Below are 27,525 nucleotides of genomic sequence, written 5' to 3'. Positions count from 1 at the left end.
ACAGACAGCACACTAGACTGACCCTGTACAGTTTAAAAAAAAAAAGTTTTAACTAGAGGGTTTTTTGAGTAGTTCCTACTGAGTTGCTATTGGCCTAATGATAATTTTTTATTCTGTATGAGTTTTTAAAATCTCAGCATTGGTATATGCAGGCTCTCAGCTTCCATAATAATAGAACTGATAATAGAGCTTCCTAAATAGGCATAGCTGCCCCAAACCAATTGGATAACTGGGCAATTATAGTGTTCAACAAATGGTGCTAGTATAAGGAGAATAGACTTTAGTATGTCCCTGTACAAGCTATGGGCAAACCTAGGGTTTTATTTTCATTGCAGCCTAAAAATATCCATAGGCAGACAAATACCTAAAGGGAAGAGAGAAAGAAAGATAAAAAAATCATCACACAGGGTTAATCATCTTTCTTTACCTAGGTCATACAATTATTCTGCAAATGCTATTGTCTTATTGAGTAGCATTATGTATTAGAACTACTGTGCCGAGAAATACTTAAAGCCGATTATATTGCTTAAGCCACAGCCAATGAAATGGAACTTTCCAAGCATTAAAATCTTTAAAATATATGAAAAAAGGCATGGGATTTACAGATTTAATCACATCCCTTGCCAGCCCCAGACTATTAATACCCAAGGGACGCTTATCCAAGTGCAACAGATAGGAAACTCTATACCTTTTTGTTTTATTCTCTCCGTTTATCTGTCATAAGACGTATCTGTTTAGGACATCTTGCAAATGATCTGCAAGGTTATATATCTTTTTTTTTCAATAAAAACATTTGGCCAAAATCTTCCACTTATTGATATACACAGGATAGCTGCCCTTTTCTGTTTGTTGCTTTTTGTTGCAATGGTTCTGACTGTGGAGGAGCAATCAGCAATGTATTTGGTTTCCAGTAACTCACATATTGAACCTATTTGGTTTTACTGTGAATATTAGAATATGGTTAGTTCTACAATACAAAGCTGAAACACTTAAGCAATATCACTATTTATTTAGATAAAAATCTATTTTTGTTCTTAATTGGCATGAAATTCTTTCAAATCCAGGCCACTTCAGCTGCATGCACCCCAGAAAAATGTTTCTATCAGGACCCTTATAATAAATAGTTATTGGTAAACATATTAAATCTCAACTCTCAACATCCAAATTTACATATTTACACTGTTATCTCCTACACATCCTGAAACTGGATTATACAAATACAGAAATTATAAAGCAGAACAGGACTCTTGTTGAATGACATGGTGAGTGATCAGCCAATCACCAATTGGCACATCATAGATACATTCGCCGATGTCATGATCGTCCCCCTAAATGTCCCACCCTGACCCCTAGGGGCCGATGCATCAAGGGTCGAATATCTAGGGTTAATTAACCCTCGATATTCGACTGGGGAATAAAAATCCTTTGACTTCGAATATCGAAGTCGAAGGATTTTGCGCAAAAAGTTCGATCGAACGATCGAAGGAATAATCGTTCGATCGAACGATTAAATCCTTCGAATCGAACAATTCGAAGAATTTTAATCCAACGATCGAAGGATTATCCTTCGACCAAAAAAACTTAGCCAAGCCTACGGGGACCTTCCCCATAGGCTAACATTGGGTTCGGTAGCTTTTAGATGGCGAACTAGGGGGTCGAAGTTTTTTCTTAAAGAGACAGTACTTCGACTATCGAATGGTCGAATAGTCGAACAATTTTTAGTTCGAATCCTTCGAGTTGAAGTCGAAGTAGCCCATTTGATGGTCGAAGTAGCCCAAAAAACACTTCGAAATTCGAATCCTTCACTTGAGCTTGGTGAATTGGCCCGCTAATGTCAACTGTTCAACCTCAATATAGTTTTCATGTGATAAAGTGTGATATAAGATATGGGAAAACTGGAAATTAATTAGTGAAAGTTTTTTTTCTCCTAAAATTGAATCTTGCCCATAAGGTTTCACATGATAAACTATGGCCCATTTTGCAGGGGACAGTTTGTTAGAAGTGATGTCCATTTCTGCTGGAAAATTATACTGTAATTCCAAGAACCACTGCTTCGTTCTAATGTCATTGTGGCATTGCTCTGCAATGATTTATTTAACTAATATAAAGTTATATGTTTAATTCTTATACAGTATATTGTATATTTGATAATGTTTTTTTTAACTGATATACAGTTTTATATGTACAATTCTTATATATTGTATATTAAATAAATATCATTCCACAATACCAACATGTTCTCAATGTTTGTAGCTCTTTTCAGTGGAAAATGGAAGACGTCGATTTTTGGATATTGTATTTGAGATTGGTTTCACTGGCATTGAACAAAATTAAAATATCTGTAGAATATTGAAACCTGTTGAACTAGATCTTAATATGAAAATAACCATAGGGCTTATTTATGATAGCAAGGCCCAGGGCTAGGAGAAAATATTGGTGTATCATTCTCCAGTCAAAACGGCATTCAAAAAAAGTGCATCTAGTGTTTATTTGCTTATTGTGTCTGCTTCATATAATAAGACAGAGCAAACTCTGAGAGAAATTTCAGGGTTCCCAACTGAATCACACAGAAAAGCTGTAACTGATGCTGCATGCTCTCATATTCCCACATACACAACAAATTGGGCCTGATTTTAGCTTTTTTGCATGCAACCCTGCATTAGTAAATGAGCCCTTAGAATTCTAAATGCCAAACATTTAGGAAACAAAATAGTGCACGACGGTACTCTGATATGGACAGTAATTTACTAGAAACACACACAATCTATATCACTGTCAGAAAAAAGTGAAGAAGTAATATATTCCAGTCTCTCTTCAGGCCTACAAAGCGTGCCTGTGTGAACAAATTTAGGTTACAAACGCAATTTAACAATATTCACATCCTTTTTGGCCACCTGCCAGGCTCTAATCACAGCATAAGAGGCCAATGATTCCTGAAGTGGTGACTATTTTTATATAATGTAGCTGTGAGAACTACAGTTCATCTCCTATCCATCATTCTCCGTCATTCTAGGTTAGAACTGCCACGCGCTATATAATTGAAGAGTATGTATACTTTGTACAGTGGAATATGTCTGTGCTATATAAATAATGAACAATTCATTTCATTACTGCCATCACCACAACCACCACACTAATCACAAGTCTTTGTTGTTTAAAATAGTTATTATTATAATTATTATTCTGATTATTTTTGTATGACATGTAACACTGTTCAGCACACAATACACAGAACTCCCTCACTTACAGGCCAATGGAAGGGTTTTTGTTCAGCAGCTATCTAGTTTCTAGGGTCCAGTTTACCCTAACAACCAGGAAAACATACCTCCCAACTGTCCCATTTTTATAGGGATAGTTCCCTCTTTTGACAGCTCAACCAGCAGTCCCTCATTTGTACTGGAAAGTCCCATTTTTCTCTGCACTGAACAGTCAGAAAAAGAAACAAAGTTTCTAACTTAATTGGCTTTCGGCAGAGAGCCCGGAATAGCCACAGCTGCATATAAGATATTTTTGTAATTTCGAGATAAGCAAATAAGTAATTGTAACAATTTTCGAGATAAGCAAATAAGTAATTGTAACAATATAAGAAATAAGATAACAGGTCCCTTGGGAAAAGTTAGACTCACAACTTAAAGAACAATTCATCTTCATTAACAAAACTGTAATAACTGGAAAAAAACACAGAAATATGCTCAAACTTACATAACCTGCCACATTTCACAAAATAAACTTGGTAATTAGGGTGTGTGGCAACACAATTTAAGAACTAAACCCATTGTATCTGTCAGAGCCTATCTGCTATGCAACCTGAGCCATATTTTCTTTTTCAGATTGGATGGCTGCCCCCATGACTACACAGCAGTTACAATTATAAATAAACTATAGTAGTGAGTCTGAGGCAAACACACCAGCTTTACCAGTTCAGAGCAACAGTACATTATGGGGGTTATTTATCAAACGTTGAAAGGTTTGTGAGTTTTTTTTCTACCGTGAATAAACTCACAACTCAAATGTTTGCTTATTTATGAAAAAACCTGAATGTAAAAAAACTCGATTGAATGCAATCAGGGGGAAAGATTTGATTACTCTAATTCATTGAATTATCAGCGGAAAAACCTTGATTACCTCAAATTCATCGAGTTTTTGAGCAATAACCACAGTACAAAACATGAAAATCGTGAAGGCCAAAAACATATTGGTTCAAGGGGCCTCTGCCATCTTCTTCTGACTTGGGGTATGAAATTTGAAAAATTCAAGTTTTAATCCCGAAAAATGTTGTGTAACTACCCTCGAAAACTCAAATATTTCAGGAAAAACACAATTAGACCTTTAATACATAACCCCCTATATTTTTATTACTTTAAACAACTTTTTTATATTACTGTTCCTTTAATTGATCAGAATCTAATTGATAAGATTTTTTTTTTTAAATTCTCCAATATAATCAAAGAAGACATACGCATATGCCTACTAAGCTGTCATAATCACATATATAACATGGATATTGAATTTCCTAATGAAAGTCAGGGGAAATGTTGTGGAAGACTTTTCACATGACTGACCACAGACCCACTTGCTGGTAGATCCTAAATCAGCAAATCTAACACCTGCAGATATGTTTACTTTTCATGTAAGGGATAAATTGCTTGTCAAAAAAAACTGTTTATCTTTCATTAACTTTTTTGGCCCTGTCCCAGCATGTGACCAGATCAGATGACCCCAAGTATAACATTGATTAATAATTACTGCAGTGTGCTGAGCTTGGCAGAAGCTGTTTACTTACTGGTGTGAGAAGTGTATAATGGATGCAGAATCCTGGTTCCGAAGGTAAATATTCATCGGATACAAAGCGTATTCTGATCTGATTCCCTTTTGATATTTGTTTGCTTGGCACTGCAGTAGAGCCACACCAGCGTCCAAGAATTGTGCCATCACTGGGGTCTTCGATCTCTACAAAGTCATACCTAGTGAGATAAAGAGCAATGAAGATCAACAGCTAAGCATGCAGTAATCAATTTTCGTGTACATTAAAATACAGGACAAATAAAAATCTGTTTTAGTATTATCTAGCTAGGCCTTTGGACACTATACAGAACTGAAATGTAACATAACTGTGTCATAGCTCAGTCAGGTACCAAATTAATTGGCATTAAGCTAGAAGAAAATATTCTGCTTTGGCATGGTTGTGGTTCTTTTCCAGTCAGCTGCCACCTACTGTGCCATTGCTCCTGTATCAGTAAGGACAGCAGCTATGAAGTTTATTTCAGTTCAGTTCCAGGCCACTGTTCTGGCATGTTCTCAAGTATTTGGTTATGCTCTAGAAGAGCTTTAGTTCCATTCTGAACCTAGCCAGCAGATCTTAAAATTCTCTATCGGGTTCCCCAGTTTCATATTGTATACAGTAATGGTCTCCATAAATAAATCCAACACAAATACATATTTACAAAGACATATCTAGGAAATATTTGGTCTCACCAGAGATCCTACCCTAGTGCACTCCACCCAATGTTTTACTCCACAGACCCAGATTTGAATATCCAATCTCCCCAGTCTGTCAAGATGGACATACAGCGTATTTACTGTAAGATTAATGAACCACTTATGTTTCCACTTATGCACACCAACATGCTATTTGTATGTGTATACAAATACACACACATATGTATAGTTACAAACTGGTATATTCCGTAGCAGTAACACAGTTGCTAGTCTCTCATCTACATTATAGCCTTATAGTTGTGGAGCAAATTCAGTCATGGATGACCAAATTACAGATCTGAATGATTAGCCTGAGAGTCGGTCAATCAGGCCAATAACTAGTTGGAAAAAGGAGAGAAAGTTCTTGTGGTGTTCCAGAGAGACGCATTACTCAATTTTTACCAAATCAGATAGACTGCCTTGTTTTCCTTATTAGTTGGCCAGCTTTGGTGTGATTGCATTAAAGGTTGATCAAAACATGTAATTTGCTCAGAAATGACTTATATCCAAGCTGACTCAATGGTGTCTCTATTGGACCCCACTTTCAAGGAAGCAGAAGAAATGTAAGCCTCTGTTTTCACTCACTGGGGCATGCTACCTCTTACTGATTTCAATTAACAGAGGTTGATTAATGTCCCCAGCTCACATGAAAGCTTTAAAGCATTTGAGCCCCAAAGTTATTTAGTAGGGGCGACAAGTTAAACAGTCTAGCAACTGCCATCCAAATGATTTATGTTGGCTACTCTGCTGATTCCCTAGAATTAATTCATCAGTGTTTATCATGAGGGTGCATTTAAAAAGTGGAAACGTTAAAATAATGTGCACAGAAGGAGCCATCATACTGAATCAGGTTCTTAGATGAAAGGGCTTTTAAACATGAAACACTGGACTGTTCTATATTATTGTAATTGATCTGTTTGTTAACTGACTGAAAAAAACATGGGGCAGGTACTTTTAGTGGATGATGCCAGTAGTGCCAGTATCAATAGAATGCTTATTATTTTATAATGTGTATATATCTAAAATAAGGAAACATTTCTTTTTATGTAACAGATTTTTTTTTTTAAACAAACACCCTATTTTTATTTCAGTGCATGCAATTATCTGTAATAATATTTGTACTAAACTACTATATAGCAAAGTGGGGCCAAGACTAGGTAAGACCCCTACTCTTCTTCAGGCTATTCAGTATGTGTACTTGTGTCATAGAGGCTTCTGCAGACTCTTTACTGGAAATGTAATAAATAGCACCAATGGGAAAAAATGGAGCAATGCTAACTATTTATAGTTTTGCATCTAATTTGCACCTGTTATTCATGTAAGGAAAATATATGCCCAAAATAAGAATAATAACATTTATGCACTCATTTATATTTCTTGTGACCATTGGCCTACTGTTAGTTTTCCTTCCACAGTGACCACCCCCCACACCCAACATGGCATCCTTATGGGAAAAAAACCTATCATAGCAGAAAAATATCTGGAGGATTTGCATCTTTCAACTTCCACCATACAGATGTGCCACAGAAGACTGGGATCCGCAACAATTGTGCAGGAATGGGTCTGCAGCTTTTGATAGGTTGCCTTCTCGCAAATTTGGCCTTGCTTCTGCTACTTTCTATGTGCAAACTCCAAGCTACTGTGAGCTACCTTCCTAGTAAAGGTGGCACTGATAATATCGTATCATGCAAAATGCGTGTACGGTGGGAGACGACATGACCGATATAGGCAGAAGACTTGAATATCGGTCGGCTCATCAGTCGGGCTGGCTGGAAATTTTTGATTGGGGGCCTTTGAAGGCACCTGAACATTGTCCATTAAATCTAAAAACAGAAAGATTTGTCAGTGCTGATATTATGAAGGCCTAAGAAATTGTAAACATTCTGTGTGCTGTTTCCGCACCAGACTGATATGGTTTCCATAAATACTGTATACTTACACAGACTCAAAAAGAGTGAAAACAAAAAAGAGATAGCATAAACAAATTCTGCAAAATGATACTTTTTCCATGTTTTTTCTGGTTTATCTTGCAATATAAATAGCTGTATTGTATTACAAGGCATACAGCTGCCTTATCCAGCCTAGAAAGGATTTACTGATTTGTTTTATGAACCAATCAAACCTAACTTTCCCACGGCAACACGATACACAGCATACAGCTCTAAGTGGTTTATTATAATTACTCCCCTTTATAGGGTTTCCCTTGGGCATTCTACAGGATTTATGTTCTTTTATGTTGTACAAACAAGACTGGTTTGCCGACAAAATATCTGCTCTCATTTTGAGAATTTATGAATTTCCCATTTAACAGGGCAGTATGCCCCCTTGTTCATCATAAGTTTAATGAATAGAGCTTGTGCTCAACATATTTTGTTGCCTATTGCTTTTATTAAGATCCGTATGTCAATGAATGTGCTTTTCATTTCCAATGTTCTGGTTCTTTAGAGCAAATGTGGGAGGAGAAAAAAAGGTAATTAATCAGATTACCACTGCCAAAATAATCCTCTGCACAATGAACTCCTCTTAATATGTAAGCAAGAGACAATGGGGAGGGGTTATTTTTATAGAGCTCATTATCAGCTCATTACAGGAAGAATGATGGGGAGGTTCTAAGAATACAAATAAAACTACAAATATTAAAAAAATATTTTAAAAAATGAGAACAAGTTTTATTTATTTTTAACATGTATAGGTGAATACCACCTCTTTAAGTTTCATGATTCATAGCTGTAGCATACCTTAAAATGAGCCAGTATTAACCATGAAAGCCTAGTATGAAAGTCAAGATGTTCAAATATGTAGACATTTTTAATAAATTTTAACATACCTAACACCAACTTTGGGACCACCATCACTCACTGCCTGTTTCACTTTTCAGCCCCATTTAGTAAATGAGACAATACGTGCCATGCACAAAGGATCCAGTTTGAAGAACAAATTATTGTCTCATAATAAAGAAAATTTTACGTTCAACTACCACTTGAAGTGTAAGTGTTACATAATAACATATCAATGAATGTTATAATTGTGTAATGGCACTCCAGGGTCTTGGCGAGTCTATGTTCAAAAGATATTTTCCTCATTTCAGAAAAGGAAAAAATGCTACTGGCTTGCACAAACTGGTTTCATCATTTGTTTTTCATTTCATCATTTATTTATATAGCGCTGTCAAGATACGCAGTGCTTGGTTACCCAACATAACAAGCTTAGGGGCACAGATATCAAAATGTGAGATTAGAGCTCACCACAGAAAACTTCATCCACTTGCTATGGACTATTTGGAAGTGTATTTATTAAAGTGGACCCGTCAGCCCCCCCCCCCAAAAAAAATTAACTTTAATTACACTGTATAAATTATTTGAATCTTGTTTCCTTCAGTCTGGGAATTCATAATTATAGCAAGCAGACAGGAGCCATTTTGTGGACACTATTATTAAGGCAAGCCTTGCATCATCTGAGAGTCTTGTTTGTGCACCAGAATGGGGGACCTGATGTCCATCCCCATGCCCTGGTTACACAATTAAATGATGAAGAGAAAGGGGGAATGTGGGGAGAGCAGTGATATCTAGGAAGTACTGAATGGAAAGTGAAAGTAATTGTCTGCCCCACCTCTGTGCCTAAGGCATAGAGGAGGATCAGGCAATATTTGATTGACAGTTGAAATTTTAAATGTGGTTACAACAGCTATGAATGCTTTAATAAAAAAAATAGAAATTGGATTTCATGTTGAATTTGAAAAGGAGTTTTATTATACAGCTTTTTATGTCTGGGTGACAGGTCCACATAAAAATGGTGCCCGGAGGGGGGGACCCAGGTGCACGGGCTGCACCCAGGCCTGGGAACTACTAGTTACATTACTATATGCTGGTGCTTTCTATTGAACTGAATGTTTCTAAAACATAGATATAGGATATGTTATTCATTCCACACTGCAGCAAGTCGGATTAATTTGCACTATTGCATCACAATATTTCAAACATGGACCATTTCCTGGTATAAAGAAGTCATTCAATTATTAGTAAGAAATAAACATGATTCAAAAGAGAACACCCAGTTGCATTCCAAGTAGCGGAGATGTGAATTATTTCAAAACACATCATGTGAAATAAACTATGTATTCCAAGAAATCATATTTTAGTCTATTATTGTTAATGGAAAATTTCTTAAACTCTTGGTTGGGAACCCAAAAGGTCACAGGGAAGTATAGGGAGGGGGACACATTCCTCACCCACCAAAACAAATTAACATTACTAGTACACAGTTAATCAGATGCATGCAAATATGCATGGAGAAGACTTTATTGATTCAAATGGTGTGCCCTATAAGACATTTATTCAGGGGAAAAGGGGGTTTGGTTTTGTGTATTTGATGCTTTATTTAAAACTGCACCATTTGCATTGCAATCCTGAAAAAAATAAATGAAGCTGGTTTCTAATTGTCTTCCAAATATGGTGCCTGGAGAGCTCCTGAGATAGACCTTCCCTTTGGTTGATGTTGAAGGATGGATATACAGTAATAATAAATAATAATGCTGCATGTGTGCATTTTACCATAAAACTGTGCTGGGTGAAATAGTTTTTTCATCTCTACTCATAACAGATTATATAATTCTCTAAATGAAGGACAAATAGATTATAACATACAATATGAACTATATGGTGGAAAGCACAACCCAGGTCTTGATTTCTACCAAATAAAGATTTTTTATATATATATATATATATATATATATATATATATATATATAGTTATGGGACCTGTTATCCAGAATGCTCGGGACCTGGGGTTGTTCCGGATAACGGATCTTTCCGTAATTTGGGTCTTCATGCCTTAAGTCTATTACAGAGAGAAAGGAAATCATTTTTAAAAATTTTGATTATTTCGATAAAATGGAGTCTATGGGAGACAGCCATTCCCTAATTCGGAGCTTTCTGGATATTGGGTTTCTGGATAAGGGATCCTATACCTGTATTATAGCAGACCTTAAAACACAATAGTAATGTTTTTCAGTTTATTTGTGCAGCTTATTGACATTTTTACGAGTGCTAGATGGTATTTTTGTGATCTACATGCAGTTTTCAGTGGCCCTGCAGAGCATCAGAGTCAAAAAACTTTGACATAAAACTCTTAAAATAAAATGTAGACAGTTTTAGAAGAGAGGAAAGAATCAGATATATGTAAATAAAAAAGATGGGCATTGGACCATGTTATGACTGGAGAGAACAAGAGAATCAGAAATGTTTCATGATCACTCAGGTCAGGATTCAGAGAATAAAGAAGAAGCAAACGGTTTTATGACATAAATGACCTTATTTGCTATGTCAAATGAAACACAATTGGCCATTTTTTGCACTTTGTACGCAGCTTTCGACTGTCTGCAAATGACCACAACCCTCTGCACTCTTTAGATCCACCCTTTAGCTCCAGTCATTCAGATTGCCACGGTAATGAGCTTAAAATGCAGCAAAACTTTGCCTTTCTAGACACAGGTTGGAACAGTTCTTGTATCCCTATTAATTATTTACTTGATCTGCATACAATTTATAACTGTACATGGAACTACAGTTAAACTGCATTCATATTCTCCAAGATTTCTTTTTTTGTATTATTTAAATTCTTTAAGAAAAAAAAAAGGATATTAACTGCCAAATTCTAGCTTGAGACATGTCTGGACATATTCTAAAGGCAAGCAAATTATTGGTGTGTGCCTCGTAGATTGAGCAATGATCATACATTTTTACAAACAGCTGGGGAACAAATAAAACATGTTTGAGACAGATACAGTTTTCGTTTGCATTTTCTATCAACATTTTTTTCTCAATTGGACTTGGCTTCAACACTGGTTTTGTGTAAGAGGGAAATCCTTTAGATGTCAGCATTCAGTATCAACATGTGGAAACAAAAATAACTCTTGGCTACTTAATATTGATGTTATTAGCTTTTGCAATTGGCAATGTATAGAAAGAGAAAACACATGAGCATAAAAAGACTACAATACAGTGGCAGTCCCTTATGGTTATTTACACTGATATATATGGCACCAAAAGACTGGCTTGTGCAAGGTAAAATTGGCATCAAAAGCACAAACCTTTATTATAGAGGCCTATTTATTAAGCCTCTGATTTTTCTGGTTGAGTTTTTAAGGGGAAAAGCCTAATTTTTAGAGGAAAAAAAACTTGATTTTTTTCAAATTTATTGTGCGCCAAAGCTGCTAAAAATCCAAAAAATACTCCAGCTAAAACCTTTTGAAGTCATGTAAAAGTCAATGACAGATGTCCCTTTTACAAGTAGAAGATTTTTTTTTGCCTTCATGATGTTTGAGGTCTTTTTGACAATGGTTTTTGTTCAAAAATCCAAAAAAGTCTAGGGTTTTGGATGATAACTCGAAAAAGTAGTTGTTTTCAAACGACCGAAAAAGTCACAAAAACTCAAAGTTTATTGAGATTAATCATGCTCCAAAGCTGCTTATAATCTGAATCTGAAAATACTCCAGCTAAAACCTGTTGAACCTGTAAATCATGGTTGGGAATTGGGTTGAATTTTTATTTTTAAAATAATTTGAGATTTCAATAAATTTGTAACTTTCTTTTTCATAAATTCTATTGACTCAGCTTGCAATTTCAGCCTTTAGAAAACTCTTTGGGTCTCAAAAGTCTATACATAGCCATCTATATTACCTTTATATCTTCTGTAACCAGCAGTGGGTGTAGTTTAGGTTGAAAAACACATTTAGAGAGTCGAGTCATAACAGACAGAGAAACAACCCGTACCAAGGGATATTATAAATTATGCTCAATCCAGAGATGTAATAGAATATTGGCCCATAATGTATGCACTGAAGATGCAGACTGAGATGTGAGACATGAAAGAAGGCACTGTTGCCTTTGGGGAAACGATGATTTTGTAGAAAATTCAGAATGAATTGGAAACATGTGACAGGCAGAAGAGAATGAGGTACTCGATTTGAAACAACCAGCCAGGGAAAAAATAAGAATGAAAAATTCCAGGTGGTGAAAGGCAACTAGCCCAAAAGAGGATGCCGAGAGATCCTAAGTGATACTTATGTACAGAGCGTATTGATGTGAGATTTCACATGGGACTGTACTCTCTACAAAGCCTTCCAGTCTGTAGAACTGACTGTAGCAATAAACTTCTGGGTGTGAAAGTTGTTTGGCATGCTACGCAAGGAGTATGAGAGTAGGTAAGTGAAAAGGAATCACATAACAGAAAAGTGACAGTGGAAAAGAGAATGGAATACAGGACTTGTATAACTGTGGCAAGAAGCATTAGTAGAGCAAATGTGCAAAGGAGGAACTTGTAACAAGATCACTCGCATGTTTATTAAGGTCACAGAATCCACAAGGCTTATGGTAACGGATCACAGTGCCAGATTCCACCTTTCTAGTCAGATCTACAACAATAGTTACCTGGCAAACATAAGCCTTAGTGGATCAAATAGGCTGAGGGCAACATAAAGATTGGTTATCATTTTTTTTGAATTTGTGCCAGTTGTAGTAAGCAATTTTCCAGATGAAGATAGGAAAGGAGCTGGTCACACAAGCATCAGTGTTTCATAAACTTTGATCACTCCCCAGCCAAACACTATAATCCAGGGTGGGTGAGTGTGGGCTTCCTGCAAAACAGTATGTCCAGTCATTCTGATGTGATCGCACTACATTTGAATCAGTGTTGCATGTGTGTGGGGCCATTGGCGAATCTGTAATTGTACACGCCTGCATTACCAAAGAGTGATCCAGCCTGTTTCCTCACAGTGTGATTTTGCCACCCATGGGTGTATCCAAATTGTATCAAGTCTGATCATATTTGGCCACTGTTAATGTTATCCCTGACTCTACAAATGAAATAATGATTTTTGATGTTTCATTGAAGAAATGAGGTAGTAGTCTGTTCTGTTGTACAGAAGCTGTCTCTCCAGTATAGTGTGCTATTGTGGACATTCTGTGGAAAAGCCTCTTTGGGGCCACAATAGCACACTATACTGGAGGGACAGCTTCTGTACAACAGAACAGACAGTAGACATTCTGGTTTGGGCTGCAATCACAGTGTAGATGTAGATACATTGGGCTTAAAAAAGTAGCTCTCTAGATAAAAAAAAAAAAGCTGTTATGTTATATTAGCTTGTTTGTGGGCCAAGACAAGACTTCAAGAGCGTTAACTAGACAGTGATTAGGTTTAGCCTTAGTTAATGAAAGGTTATTGATTAAAATTATACAGACTCACGTGTACTAATAGTTTAAATCTTTGTTTGGAGATGCTCAACCATGATCTACAGCTACAAATGGCTCAAACAGTATCTAGACATTTAGGGGTTATTTATCCGAATTTATTTTATTTAAACTCCGACCAAAAAACTTTGGATTATCGCACGAAACCCACTGCAGATTAAAAAATCTTTGGGACTTCTCCCATTGATTTATTTGCAACCTCGGCAAGTCTGAGATGCCGGATTTTTTGATTCAGACTTCAGATTTCCGTCCTCGGTATAAAATAAATTCTAAAAAATTTGTGATTTTTTTTTCCACTAAAATGTGTATTTTATACTAAAAAAACACATTTTTCAGGCTTTTTTTGTAATTGGGAGTTTAGTAAATGACCCCCCGTGTCTCTAAATTCAAATCTTTTTTGGTTGTCAGAAATGCTTTCTGCTGATGTTGAGCCATGGTGCCTGCCATTAGGCCAAAAATGTATGTTTTTGACTCTTCATACAGTATTGTGACAGTATGTGGTTGAAGCTAAGTGATTGTTTGCTGTGTTCCCAACACAGTTTGTTTGTTACTACAGTTTCAGATAACCCCTTATCATTTTGCAGTTAATAGTACAGCGCAATGCACTCTAGAACCCATATAAAAGGGGATAACGTCCTCATTTTTGGCTAACTATTAATAATTATATTTATAGAACAGTGATTGTGTTTCCTCATTGTACAGTATATTAGTGCATCTACAATGTGCATTAATTATATCATATGCATTAAGTACAATCAAAACTGAAAATGTGGATATAGGAGTTCAGCACCTACTGGGTGAAGAGATCTTTGTTGTGAGAAAACCATTTAGGGTTTTGTTGTTAAACAGAAAAGATAAGTAATTAGTCTTGCTGGTAAATTCACATGGTGACGAAATATATCTAAGCGCTGTATAATGGCATCAGAATATCTGCTGGCGTGTATCAGCCTCACTCTGTATTCTGTGCTGAACCCCACCCCCCAAAAAAGTCACTTCACTATACTGGATAAATAATAAACTTGTTTCACACACTGTGTTACATTTTAACATTTTAATTCTGGCTACCACCAACACTGTCTGAGCTGACAGACTGTACCTGCTGTAACTGGTGAATTTCAGCAAATATCAACATGAAAAATGTAAAATGTATTAATACCTTAATATACCCCTGCTATATTTAGGCTATGAAGCTCGTTAGGCAGCAGGCAGCACATTTTGGGGACAGCTAATCCCTGCTTTGTATATTTTATACTTATATACTTTTTGGTGCTTTTGGCCCAAGGCTATGAAAAGTCTTGCCTAAGGTCAAATGAAGCCAATGCTTCACATTTAAATGAATATCCTGCTTCACTAAGGGTTGTTAACCCAGATAACTGTTATTTTAGAATATTATTTGCAATGATAATAATATTATAAAAATATCACCCAAAGAGGTTTGTGTGATTCATAACATTCCATGACTAACTGTAACTATTCTTGACAAGCAGAGATAAACATAGGGGCATATTTACAAAATATCACACTGAGGAATCCAGAGGGATTTTGTTCTATGCGGTGGTAGCACTTAGAAGCAGCACTGAGCTCTAACTCCCCACAACATCATTAAGCACAAAGAAACTAACCAGCATTGCATTAAAATTGACACAATGCAAAATAAAGGGGGCTACTAATTTGGAAATGTTCTTTTTTTTGTAAAGGAGCTTTTTAAAAATTAGGTTATCTGTAATAATAAATCATTATTTTGGATATTGTTGAGCTAAACCATGAAAGAGGCACACTTATTTCGATTTTATGGGGTATATTTATCAGAGAGTGAAGTTAGAGATCACCACAGTCCGCTCAAGTGAAATACTTCCTCTCTCCATTCATTTCTATGGGATATATAAAGGCGTATTTATCAAAAGGTGAAAGTTCACCCTTTGATAAATACGCCTTTAAAAATCCCATAGAAATGAATGGAGTGAGGCGATATTTCACTCTAGCAGACTGTGGTTATCTCTATCTTCACTTTTTAATATGTCTACCCCCAAGTTAGAGAGTAATACCGCCTCACATTCCCATTGAATACTTAAGCAACAGATAGTTTATATCATATTAAGTGTCACATTAAAGAATCTCACCAAACTCGAATATTATATATATATATATATATATATATATATATATATATATATATATATATATATATATATATATATATATATATATAATATAAACTCGAATAAGTAAATATTGCCTTTTTACATCTTTTCCCTTCAGCCGCCATTTTGTGATGGTCTGTGTGCTGCCTCAGAGATCACCTGACCAGAAATACTACAACTCTAACTGTAACAGGAAGAAGTGTGGAAGCAAAAGACACAACTCTGTCTGTTAATTGGCTCATGTGACCTAACAAGTATGGTTTGTTTGGTATGTTTTTGTGCACCGTGAATCATACAATCCCAGGGGGCTGCCCAGACTTTACACTTTACATTTTCACAAATTTTACATTTGTATTAAGTGAAAAACGTAAAGTGGGGTTCTACTGTATGTGGTGAATTTCCTGCCTTGGGACTATAGGAGGTGTTGCACTATATTATTGTACAAAATTTGTTGAAACATTACATATAATAACGTCATCACTACTCTTCAAATATTTGCACCCTTCATAGGAAGTGTATAAACAGGCACCCCAATCCCAATTATGAGCATTACATCGATTGATTTCCTGACTTTGATTTAGTAAATTAATATAATTATACCTTCCCTTATTACTGACTGAGCAACATGGCCAATTATTTCTCTATTCTGCTAGCCTGTAAAATGCTGCATACACAGATGGTGCTATATGATTAAATGAAACTGATAAATGTCCTTAAATAACGGTAAATGTCCTCAATGGGCTATATAAGTCCTATAAAGGTTCATGGCATTAACATAAAGGGACTGTTATTGTCTAGCTAACACTTGGAGCAGATTTCAAATTATGAGTTAAAGGCAGAAACTGAATGCTTCTTGTCTTGTTTGGCAATGAGCATTGCTTTCATTGAGAAACTATTCGGATACAACCCTGGCTATTTCATGCAATGTTAAACACTTGTAATTTACATTGAGATGCTGATTTTTTTCTCCTAAAATGATGGAGAGGATCATGCCAGGAAACAAGAATCTAAAAGACAACTTTGTGGCAGTTAAGGAATCATAACAGTCTGGCTTGAAGAAGAACAGATGGCATGCCTGCTATTTTAGGATTCTTTTTAACTAGCCTGCACTTTACTTGCAAAACTCAGTGCCATGATGATTGTAAACATTTACTTGCCACATATATTTTGCTTCAAGGCTGTACCTTTTTTTACCAGTACACTTGCATATGGTTTATAGATATCAGTACATATTTCTGCTCAGGCTCCAGATCCTTTCCCCCATGGCATAGTTGACACACAAAGAAGCAACCACTGTTAAATATAATAAATGTAAGTTTTGTATTGTTTTTATAGTTCATTCTTATTATTATGTAGCCATGTTGTCTATAATCTATTACAGGTATGGGATTCATTAACCTGCAAACCTGTTATCTAGAAAGCTCCGAATTATGGAATCTCATTTTAATCAGATACTTTATTTTTTTTTTTTAAATAATTTAAATAAATTGATGAGAGCACTCAAAGAGCATATCCTATGCTGTGAAGTTCTTTTTATGCCGACTACCAATACACCAATACCAAATCTATGACCCGATCGGGGAATGTTGCACTCCTACACGGGGTTTGAATAGCAGTGCATTTGGACAGTGGGATTAATATATTTTCCGAACATTTTTACACATGCTTATGGTAAAGAAAAGCACTGTGTGAAATGTTGTAGCATATTTCATGCGTTTGTGTTTAAAATGTAAATCATCAGCGCCAGATCTACCGGGCGGGCACCCCTAGCGGCTGCCGCACAACCCCTTGTGGGTGCACAAAAGCTCCAGAGCACTGGGTAGCTGCGCGTCCCTAGTGCTCCCCATAGAGCGGCTGGGCGGCATGCCGCCCCTAATAATCTGCTGCCCTAGGCCCGAACCTTTGTGGCCAAGCCATAAATCTGGGCCTGTAAATTATAAACGTACCGTTATCTTTGGAATATGACTGCAGTGAGCTAAGTAATATCTCTTGGAAAACATCTAATCAAACAGCTGCAGAGATTTATTTTCTGAACAAAGAAAACTGTCAGAGGATCAACTCAACTTAAGTAGTGAAACTACAGTATACTTTGTTCTATAGAAAAGAGGATAAAGTTGAGCAAGTTTATCTTATGTGCAGATATATTAAAGTGGTCCAGGGTTCCTTCTAGTTCTGTGTACGCACTAGCAAGTAATTCACTGTGACATGATGGGAGAAAAGTCTGTAGAGCCCACAGTGGCACAGGGATACCTGTTCTGGTACATACCATGCAATCAGTTTGAGAGTTGATTTTTATTCATTAAATGCCCTGCCAGGCTGGCTTCTTGCTTATATAAGCACAACACATTCTTTCAGTTGCACAAATGAAGACAAGCTCCAATCTTTGGATTTTCCTTTGGATTTGGACTGGCATCTTACAGGAGGCTTTGTTTGGCATTACACCTGGTTTTATGCAACCGAAACTTGCCTCCAAGCCCGGAATTAGAAAATAGGCACCATAGGTCACTGGGAGCAACATTTTGGTTAGTGAGCAACAGGTTTCTGGCAAGCCACTCTTTGGGGATCACTGCTCTAAAGGGTAAATCATATATGTAACTCTAACATTGGCTCATGTTCTCATACAATTTAACTTTTCAACTGAATAGTGTGACACGCCACTGAAGCAGATAAAAGAATGTAGATGTAAGGCCATTATTTTGTTTTTAATCACTCCTTTCTACCAGTCAGGGATCAGGGGTGGGTCAGTGCATGAACCTATATCTCCCACTTGCATATGATTACTGAACAAGGGTAAGGCCTTAAAACTGGAGGGTTAAAAATTAATTGAATGTTTACAGTGTGCAACTGACGTCTTGCTGTCTGCGGGCTTCTATTGGATAAGAGATCAACCAGTGTGCAGATAAATGCTTGCAGATATGTGTTTTTTCCAAATTCAAAGTGCTTTTACAAAAGTTGCATTATACTGTAGTAAAGTCATTAGAACAACACAGAAATATATCAGCTATTATCTACAGCATTCCTTTTCTGCAGTACTAGTCAATGCCCTTTCTCAAGAACTTCCATTTTAGTTAATCAGTGTCAGAATACAGGTTCTCTGTTTGCACTGAGAAAAAAAACGACACTGGTTGTGACCCATATGTATGCAGGGCAGATTGCATTACTTCCAGATCCTAACGTTGGTTTATTTTTGTAACGTTGCTAAACTTAGACCTACTTTTCATCATGCTTCTTCTCAGCTATCAACTTGATGTTAGCATTATACTACAGGACATGTTCTCAGGGCTAAGGTCTAAATGGAATCAAACTCTATAACTGTTATTGACAAATGAAGAGAACATAGTGTACAAAGGCTTTTGGCAAATGACTACAGTAAGAGGGTACTTGGAGTAGTAGTTTAGTAACTGCTCAGTAGCTACAGATCTGAAATCCCTTCTGTAATCAACTCAGTGATAATGGTTTATGCATGGAGGTTGCTGTCTTTTCCATATCTCTTTATTATGAACTTCTCTATAAAATACAAAGAAAGATATATCTAAAGAAACACAGCTTTTTTGTCTGACAGTGGCAGGTACACCAGGTACTAGCATACACTCCTGCAGACATTGTAAGATACTTGTCCCCAAGTCCCATGCAAAGACTGTTTAAGTCTGGGATTGACACAATCTCCTACAATGGATCTTTTAAAGGATAACATCAGAGATACTATATTTTCCGTTACAACAGAAAAATGAACTACAATAAAAGAATGCAGAATAGATTAATTTAGGGTGCTAGGTACCACTATACTGTATGTATAACATTGGTTATTTAATGCTGTATATGCAATGGCAAGGCCTGTTCTTTACATAAACTTGCATTTCTATCAGTTCTTCAATGCCACTGTGTTCTTGAATTTTCTATTTGTAAATTTGTCTTTCACACGTCTTTTTGTCCCTGAAATCATTCCAGGGAAAATATAAGCCATATCCAATTATATAACAAATAAAAAAAATAAGATGCAACCTCATTTAAGTATTTGGAACAGATTTCATAACGTTTATTACATTTTCTGTTAAACATTAAAATCCCATTTTTTACATTAAAGTTAAAACAATTATATAAATATAAAATTTTCTAGTATGCATTAATTACAACCTTTCAGTGGTATTTAGAAATGTAATTTATTTTGAAGCCATGTCTGTCTGCCCTTTAATATAGCCTGCATTACTCATCTTAATTACATGTAACATTAAAACAATATTATATTATAGCAGCTAACTCTACTCCAGTCAATTCCCACAATGCTTTGCATGTTCTATTACCAGAAGCATAAAGAAAGAAAATCACAGAAGTTTGCAAGGCATTGTGTTTGCCCAGAGGCAGTAACCTATAGCAACCAATCAGCAGGTAGAATTCACTAGTCACCTGTTTAAATGCAAACTTCTTATTGGTTGCCATGGGTTACTGCTCCTGGGCAAACTTAGTGCCTTATATTACATATAAGGGTTAGTATGCTTTTAAATGTCCTATTCCTAGCAGTTCTGCAATTGTTCGCCTTTGTTCGCTTCGTCAGTAAGCAGGCCCGGATTTGTGGAAGGCCACCTAGGACCAGGCCTAGGGCGGCAGGATTTTAGGGGGCGGCATGCTTCCCAACCACACCCACATTGGTTCAAAAACACTGGAGATTCACTGGAGATACAATCATTTTTTTAATTTCCCATGCGCCAATCCCTATTGCTCTGGTCCAGATGAAAATGGGGAGGGGATAGGGGCGACAAACGGCAGTGGGCCTAGGGGCGCCCAATATGTAAATTTGGCCCTGACAGTAAAGCTGGCCATAGATGTTGAGATTTTTAAAAGATCAGATCCTGATCGTGAGACCACGATCTTCTCAGAACGATCGTACGAATTTACCATCAACTAAAAAGACCAATTTGCCAGGAAAACAAAGGGGAGCTGCCTGCTTGGCCCTGCAAACATAGATAGATTGCACTGGGACCGACAAAGATTTTTTGACCTGGCCGATCAATTTCCTGACAGATGTCGGCCGAAAAATCGTAAGATGTACGATAGTTCGAATCCCACTAACTGCACGATAATTTCAAAAGATTGGTCGGGCTTCCCTAAAATCGGTCGTTCGGCAAGAAGAATCGTCGCGTCTATATGGAGCTTAAGACCCTAGCAACCAGATAACACTGAAATACTAAATTGGAGAGCTGCTAAACAAAAGGCTAAGTAACTAATGATGGGCAAATTTGTCACGAAACGGAGAAAAATTTGCAAAACACATTGGGCGTCAAAATTATTTTGACGCGCGTCAGTTTTTATATGTGCACCTATTTTGTCCAAATGCATTAAAGTCAATGGGTGCAAAATGCAAAATTTTATGTGCGTGACTATTCCAACGCTTTTTTTGATGATGCAGTTTTTCACCTATGAATTTTTGCCTCAGTTTTGCAACATTTTTTTGCCAGCAGCAAAATGCAGTAATTAAGGATGGAGCTCACCGATGTTGACATGAGGTCCAGGTGCCTATGCCCCAGACCAAAAAAAAACTGACTGACAATGTAACAATCACTGTAGATCTTTATTTTGATACAAGTAGGACACATAATAGCCTAAAACACCACATTCACAGTGTAATTTTGCCATTCAATTGACTACAATGTATTTTGAATGCTGCAATTTCAGTCAGAGACAATGTAGGGGACTTTTTGTGACTTTCTCCTCTTTAGCTCACCTCCCATCTGCATTCTTATTAAGGAGATATATTTTTTACTATTGCGGCATTTCCATCCCTAGGACCTGATATCCTGGGTCTGGGGATGGTAGTTCTTTTTAAGTCAATTTGAACAACTGCAAAATACATTTCCCCTTAAGTACACTACCATATGGGAGCTTCCATGTTGGGATCCAATTGTTTTCATGAATATTGAAATTTACAGCAGTTGTTTAGTTGCTTGATTAAACAATAGTACATAAAAGGCTGTAAACATCATTTTAAAAATATCTTGCTATTGTTATATTATTGTACGTATGGTTGCCAAGGCTACAGGATTTGTACATTATTGTTATCTGGAGCCAAAAAAAAACTATAAATGGGTGTGACTGTAAAGGAATAAGCATCTTGGCTTGCAAGCAGGAGGTATTTTAATCTAGAATTTATAAAAGAAGCAAGCTGACAAAATAAGATTATATCAAGGTTATAATCCCCGAATAATGATTATTTAATTACTAGCACAAACGTCTTATTACTTCAGTTCTTCATTAAATCAGATTACAAATACTGCAGTTATGATTTTGGCCCAGATTCACCAAACTTGATAAAGTTTATAAAATGCTCAGAGTTATAGTCAAAGCCTGCTGTTATTAGCACTGATGAGCACTGATAAATCACAATAATACTGCACTTTGCAGCAATTAAACAACAAAGTAACCGAGGATGGCAGAACACCAAGAATTACCAAAGGCAGCTGCCAATGTGTTGTGTCAGTTAAGCTTTCTGTTTTTGAGAAGGAATGTGGGCTATGCACACTCATCAATAGACTTTACAAAATATTTACAGTTTAAAGTCAGTGTATTATTTATAGGGCTAGGTAGGACCTCTTTAAACAGGGGATCTGGTCAAGGAATCCACCATTGAAAGCCATAGTGCACCTATAAATTTAGTACAATTTCTCTAATGAAATTATCTAATTTCAAACCTTAATTGTTGCAACCTCCGATAAATGAGAATAATCTGAATTAATCTAATTAATCTAAATTATTATGGATATGGAGTGCACTGGATGTTGCTGAGCAGAATGCAGTTGTCACTTATCTGCCAGCAAATCCCCTGATTCTATTTGTCATTTTAACTGCAGCTTGTAGACCTTTTGCTCAAGAACAGATTTTCTTTAACAACTATATTTTTCAGATCAGAGAACACATCTGTCCAGGAGACATGCCAAGATTTAGAGGGTGATAATATGGAATAAAATCAGTTTATTGGTTTGGACTGCAAGGTGCAAGGAAATAGTAGGACACACATCTCAAAGATAGCAATTATCATTCAAGTGTAATTTGCTTTATACTGATATAGAGATGTGATCTGTATAGTCATTTTAATTTGAACATGGTTTATTTTGTTAGTAATAAAGAGAGAGAAAGATGGTCATAAAGATTTCATCAAACTCACCTATATACTGTCTATTTATGTTGTGGATGCATCTATATTGATTTGGAAAGAGGCTGTGAAGGTCTTGCTGTCAACAGTAATGTGGGCCCAAAAGTGATCCTGGGACAGGTAGAGAGACAGGCCCTTGACATGGGGCTAAATGAATCCCTTTAAGTAAAAGGGAAATTGGAAATGTTTTTTTTTTGGAAGATAGGTGTTGGGAGGAGGTATTACAGGGTATAGGCAGTGTGGGCATTACCTCGTGGACACACAGAAGAGAAGACAGTGTCCTGCCCTCCCACCCTTGGTTGTACAAGGGGGGTTGGTGGGCAAGGGGTTGGATGTTCTATTTGTCATAGCTTGGGGGTGTGCCAGGGCTGCCCTAGTGGGTAACATAAAAAGGGGAAATCGATCAAAGGGCAAGCATTTTATTAAGGGGCAGACATAGGGCTGAGCTTGGGGGAAACTGGCACAGTTTATTTGGGGCAAAGGGGCAGAGGTGTAAACTTGTTTTGGAGGCAATATTATTGCAATTGCCCTAGACAAGGACCTTTGAGTGTGAAGACCCTGGAATGTGATACATTATATTGTGTTGTGCTTGTTTGATACTTGAGGCAAGCATTGTATGTTCACAGCAATCCAGAAGATGAAGAAAAACCAAAAACAAAGGGTGCCTTTCCTATATGGCAGGATTTAGTAGGATTTAGTACAACTGCAAATATTGTTATATTCAGATATGTTTTCCAATGTATTTCTATAGAAAAAATATAAAGTTGTTAATAAGATAATGACCATTACTTGTATCAATTTCAAATAATAACTGACCTCATCTAAAAAAACAAATCTTATGTAAGGCTACAAATTTACTGTTATGGCTACTTTTTATTACTCATCTTTCTAGTCATGCCATCTCTTATACATGTTTCAGTCTCTTATTCAAATCAATGCATGGTTTCCAGGGTAATTTGGACCATAGCAACCATATTGCTGAAGTTGCAAACTGGAGAGCTGCTGAATAAAAACCTCAAATAATAAAACATTAAAACCAACTGCAAATTGTCTCAGAATATCACGCTCTACACCAAAAGGTGAACAACCCCTTTAACAAATGCTTTTTTTAAATTTATTTTGATTAATTTAATAGGCTAATATACCGAAGGCTTTCTAAGCAGTACATAGTTCCTAGAGAAATAATCATAGGGCTTTGTATACCTTGTCATTCCAAGCTTTAGATATGTGGAATATCTGAAAGTAAAGGGTAAGTACACAAAACCCTTTTTGCACTCAAGCTGAAAAGAGCTTTTTGTCTGCAGGATGGATATATAACACCAGGATGGATATATAACACCAGACTCAATGATTGCTGTTGACAAGTTTGACTCTTAATCCCCATAAATAATGGTGGCTGTGATTACAGCAGTAGCCTAAAGTTGTCAAATCTCTACATTTAAATGAACTGACGCATAATATCAAAGCTTGGACAATTCAGTTAAAAAAAAGTATTAACCAAACTATATTGTTCTGTTTTGTGGTACAGTGTAGGGATGTAGCGAACTGCCGATTTGGTGTTCGCGAACGCCGTTCGCGAACACCGGCAAAAAATGCGAACGTTCGCGAACAGTTTGCGAACTTCGAACACCCGCTAAAATCGTTCGATTTGAACGATCGAAGGATTTTAATCATTCGATCGAAGGATTTTCATTCGAATCGAACGATCGAAGCCATTCGATCGAATGCTTTTCATTCGATCGAATGCTTACAATCGTTTGAACGAATGGAAATCGTTTGATTTTTAGCGGTCGAAGGAATTCGAATGGTCGAATGGTCGAACGATCGAACGCGAACTCAAAATGCGAACGTTCCCAAACGTTCGCGAACATTCGGCGGACGCGAACGGTCGAAGTTCGCGCGAACTAGTTCGCGGGCGAACAGTTCGCTACATCCCTAGTACAGTGATCTCTTTTGTGTACCTTAAATACAAATTTTTAAAACAATATAAATGTGCAAGCTCTTGTAGCCCAGAGTGCCCTCAATTACCTTTGATCTCTTTTGTGGGCCACTGTTCTAACTGTGAAAGGGCAACATGCTTTTCCCATAGTATTAACAAGAACCTCCAAATGTAAATTCAATGGCTCTGCAACTCTGGTGCTTGAGTTTTAGTACTGTTGGTTCTACAATTTATGGCACTGCATAAAATAACAAATTAAATACTTTTCTTTCTCTCTGTAGTAATACACAGTGGCTGGTTTTTGATGTTAATTAAGCTATATAAATCCATGTTGACAGCAATATTTTTGTAAAATGTTTTTAGTAGTTGTAGTGGTAAATATGGATCCCATACCTTACAGCCCCAATGTATAAACCTTCAGATGGTGAGAATACTTTAAAAAAAAAATGAAATTCTTAAATGATATCAGAAAATTTTTTGGGGCTACGCAGAAACAGAGTCAATGTTTTTTCACACAGGGGTGGTTTCTGCCATTAGGCAAGGTGAGACAGTTCCCCAGAAGTCACCAGGGGCGCTACTGGTAAATTTAAGAGCCAATTTTCCGGTTAGTAAACCAGAAATTTGGCTTTTCGAAAGCAGAGAGCACAATTGTGCTCCCTGCACTAGTGAAGCGACCACCTGCCAGGCCCGGACTGAGAATTAAAATAGACCTTGGCATTTCAGGTACACAGAGGCCCAAATAGCCCCCCACCAGCCCACTAAATACTGAATTTATATGGGACCTTATAGCAGACCCTATGGCATGTGCCAGAACCCACATATTGCCAGTCCGGGCCTGCCTGTATCCCTGCCAGTGATGTGAAGGTAAGCGCGGGGGCTGGGCGACAACTCCACCTCAGGCGGCTTTAATTCCAGGAACACACCGGACTGGCCAACATTATCTGCTTAATTACTGTGTATACAGATTTAGTGTGCTTCCAAGAAAAAAAAGATAAATGCCAAGTTACAGGAAAATAACTTAGGGTCATGCTGATACAGGTCCTTGAATAGATAATTGGAGGCAGTGTCGGACTGGCCCACAAGGATACCAGGAAAAGTCCCGGTGGGCCCAGGTGTCAGTGGGCCCTCATGCTGCTAAACTTTTGGCCTATTTCATGGCCATTCCCTAGTTCTATGAGAACAAAGAGGCTAAATAGGTGGAATAATAGATTATAGTATGTAAAGAAAAGAGACTAGGAGAATAGAGAGTGAGGAGAGGAAGAAAATAGTACTGAGGGTGGGCTCCTGGTCTAAAAACTTTTGTTGGGCCCCTGTCTAAGGTTTTTTGATGGGCCCCTGATGTCCCAGTCCGACACTGATTGGAGGCACCTGGTCTTGGGTGGCAACAGAGTAAGTAACAGATGGTTATGCAAGATTTTTAAAGAGCCATCTCACCAAGCGTCTCATGGTACAGTGGAAAAGCACATCATCCATCATGAGATCCAGATATAAAAACCAGCCTATTCACATAACTGAGCCAGATGCACAGCCTTAGGGTAGTACCTTACAAGAAAACTTTGGGCGACTTTGGAAAACCAAAGTGACACGTAGGCTATCCCGCCGGAGATTTGCATTCTTGCTGATGGTAAGGCACTTTGGGGAGATTAGTCACCTGCAGTAGCAAAGATTTAACTCAGGCGACTAAAACTCCCAGTGTGCCACCACCCTTAAAATACCAAAGGGAGATTATGAAATGACTGTTTGTTTAAAACATGTTTACCTACTTAATATTCAATAAAGTAAATGTATTATTGTTCTTTCTCTTTTGTTTAATCATTGAAAATTTAATAAGATGACCTTTAAAATACTATGTGCATAGATACTTTGAAACCCACGCACTGCTATCTTGAGCTAATTTCATATTTGTCCTTTATTAAAGGGTGTTGCTATCAATCCTGCTGCTAATATAACAGTTCTGTACCAGTCCCAAAATGTACATCCCAACTGTATTTTGTCGCTTGAAACCAGAGCACAAAAATGTGTCTGGGTAGCATGTTAGTTGCCTTACAAAAAGAGCTACTGGGGCATCTATAGAGGCTGTGAAAGGGCTGTGGTTGTCATGGGCTGGTATAGAAGTCCAACATATAAATGTACAACATTTTAGTCCTACTTCTTTAGTTATGTTTTAATTCTCTTTAACAGTCAATATAATGTGGACTGCTCTATCCATTGTCTTTTACTCATAGTTATAATAAACAAAAGCTAACACTGTAGATATGCCATTGAAAATAGCCTTATATTTCAGCAAGGGACAAGTATCTTACAACATTTTGTGTTCTCACAATTTAACAAGGATTATGTATACTGCTTTGGTAAGTTCTCATACACTTTGTTGTGGAAGGGAAATGATAGCAACGTTTATTATCTGCTTTAATGAAACAGCATGCTGTGTGACAGATATTCTAGCATTGAATGTTATTATGTTTATTGTTAAGTTTGGGTTTTAGAAATGAAATGGAATTTTACAAGAAGCTAGTCAAAAAGCTACCTGTGTCAAAGAAAATGAATAATTAATTGCAAGCTAGACATACTTGCGTT

The 27,525-nt window shown here is 36.9% G+C and overlaps 1 protein-coding gene across 1 annotated transcript in view; it reads right to left on the bottom strand.

Annotated features, from left to right (window-relative positions):
• The window catches only part of pdgfc.L (platelet derived growth factor C L homeolog), a 168,315-nt gene that overhangs the window by 18,153 nt on the left and 122,637 nt on the right, over positions 1–27,525 (bottom strand). The window contains exon 3 of the mRNA XM_018231204.2: positions 4,784–4,964. Within this exon, the coding sequence (XP_018086693.1) occupies positions 4,784–4,964 (181 nt within the window). The remainder of the gene's footprint in view (positions 1–4,783; positions 4,965–27,525) is intronic.

The sequence above is a fragment of the Xenopus laevis genome, chromosome 1L, assembly GCF_017654675.1.
Source record: "Xenopus laevis strain J_2021 chromosome 1L, Xenopus_laevis_v10.1, whole genome shotgun sequence".
Classification (NCBI taxonomy): Eukaryota; Metazoa; Chordata; class Amphibia; order Anura; family Pipidae; genus Xenopus; species Xenopus laevis.
This window is presented reverse-complemented; position numbering and strand designations above follow the sequence as displayed.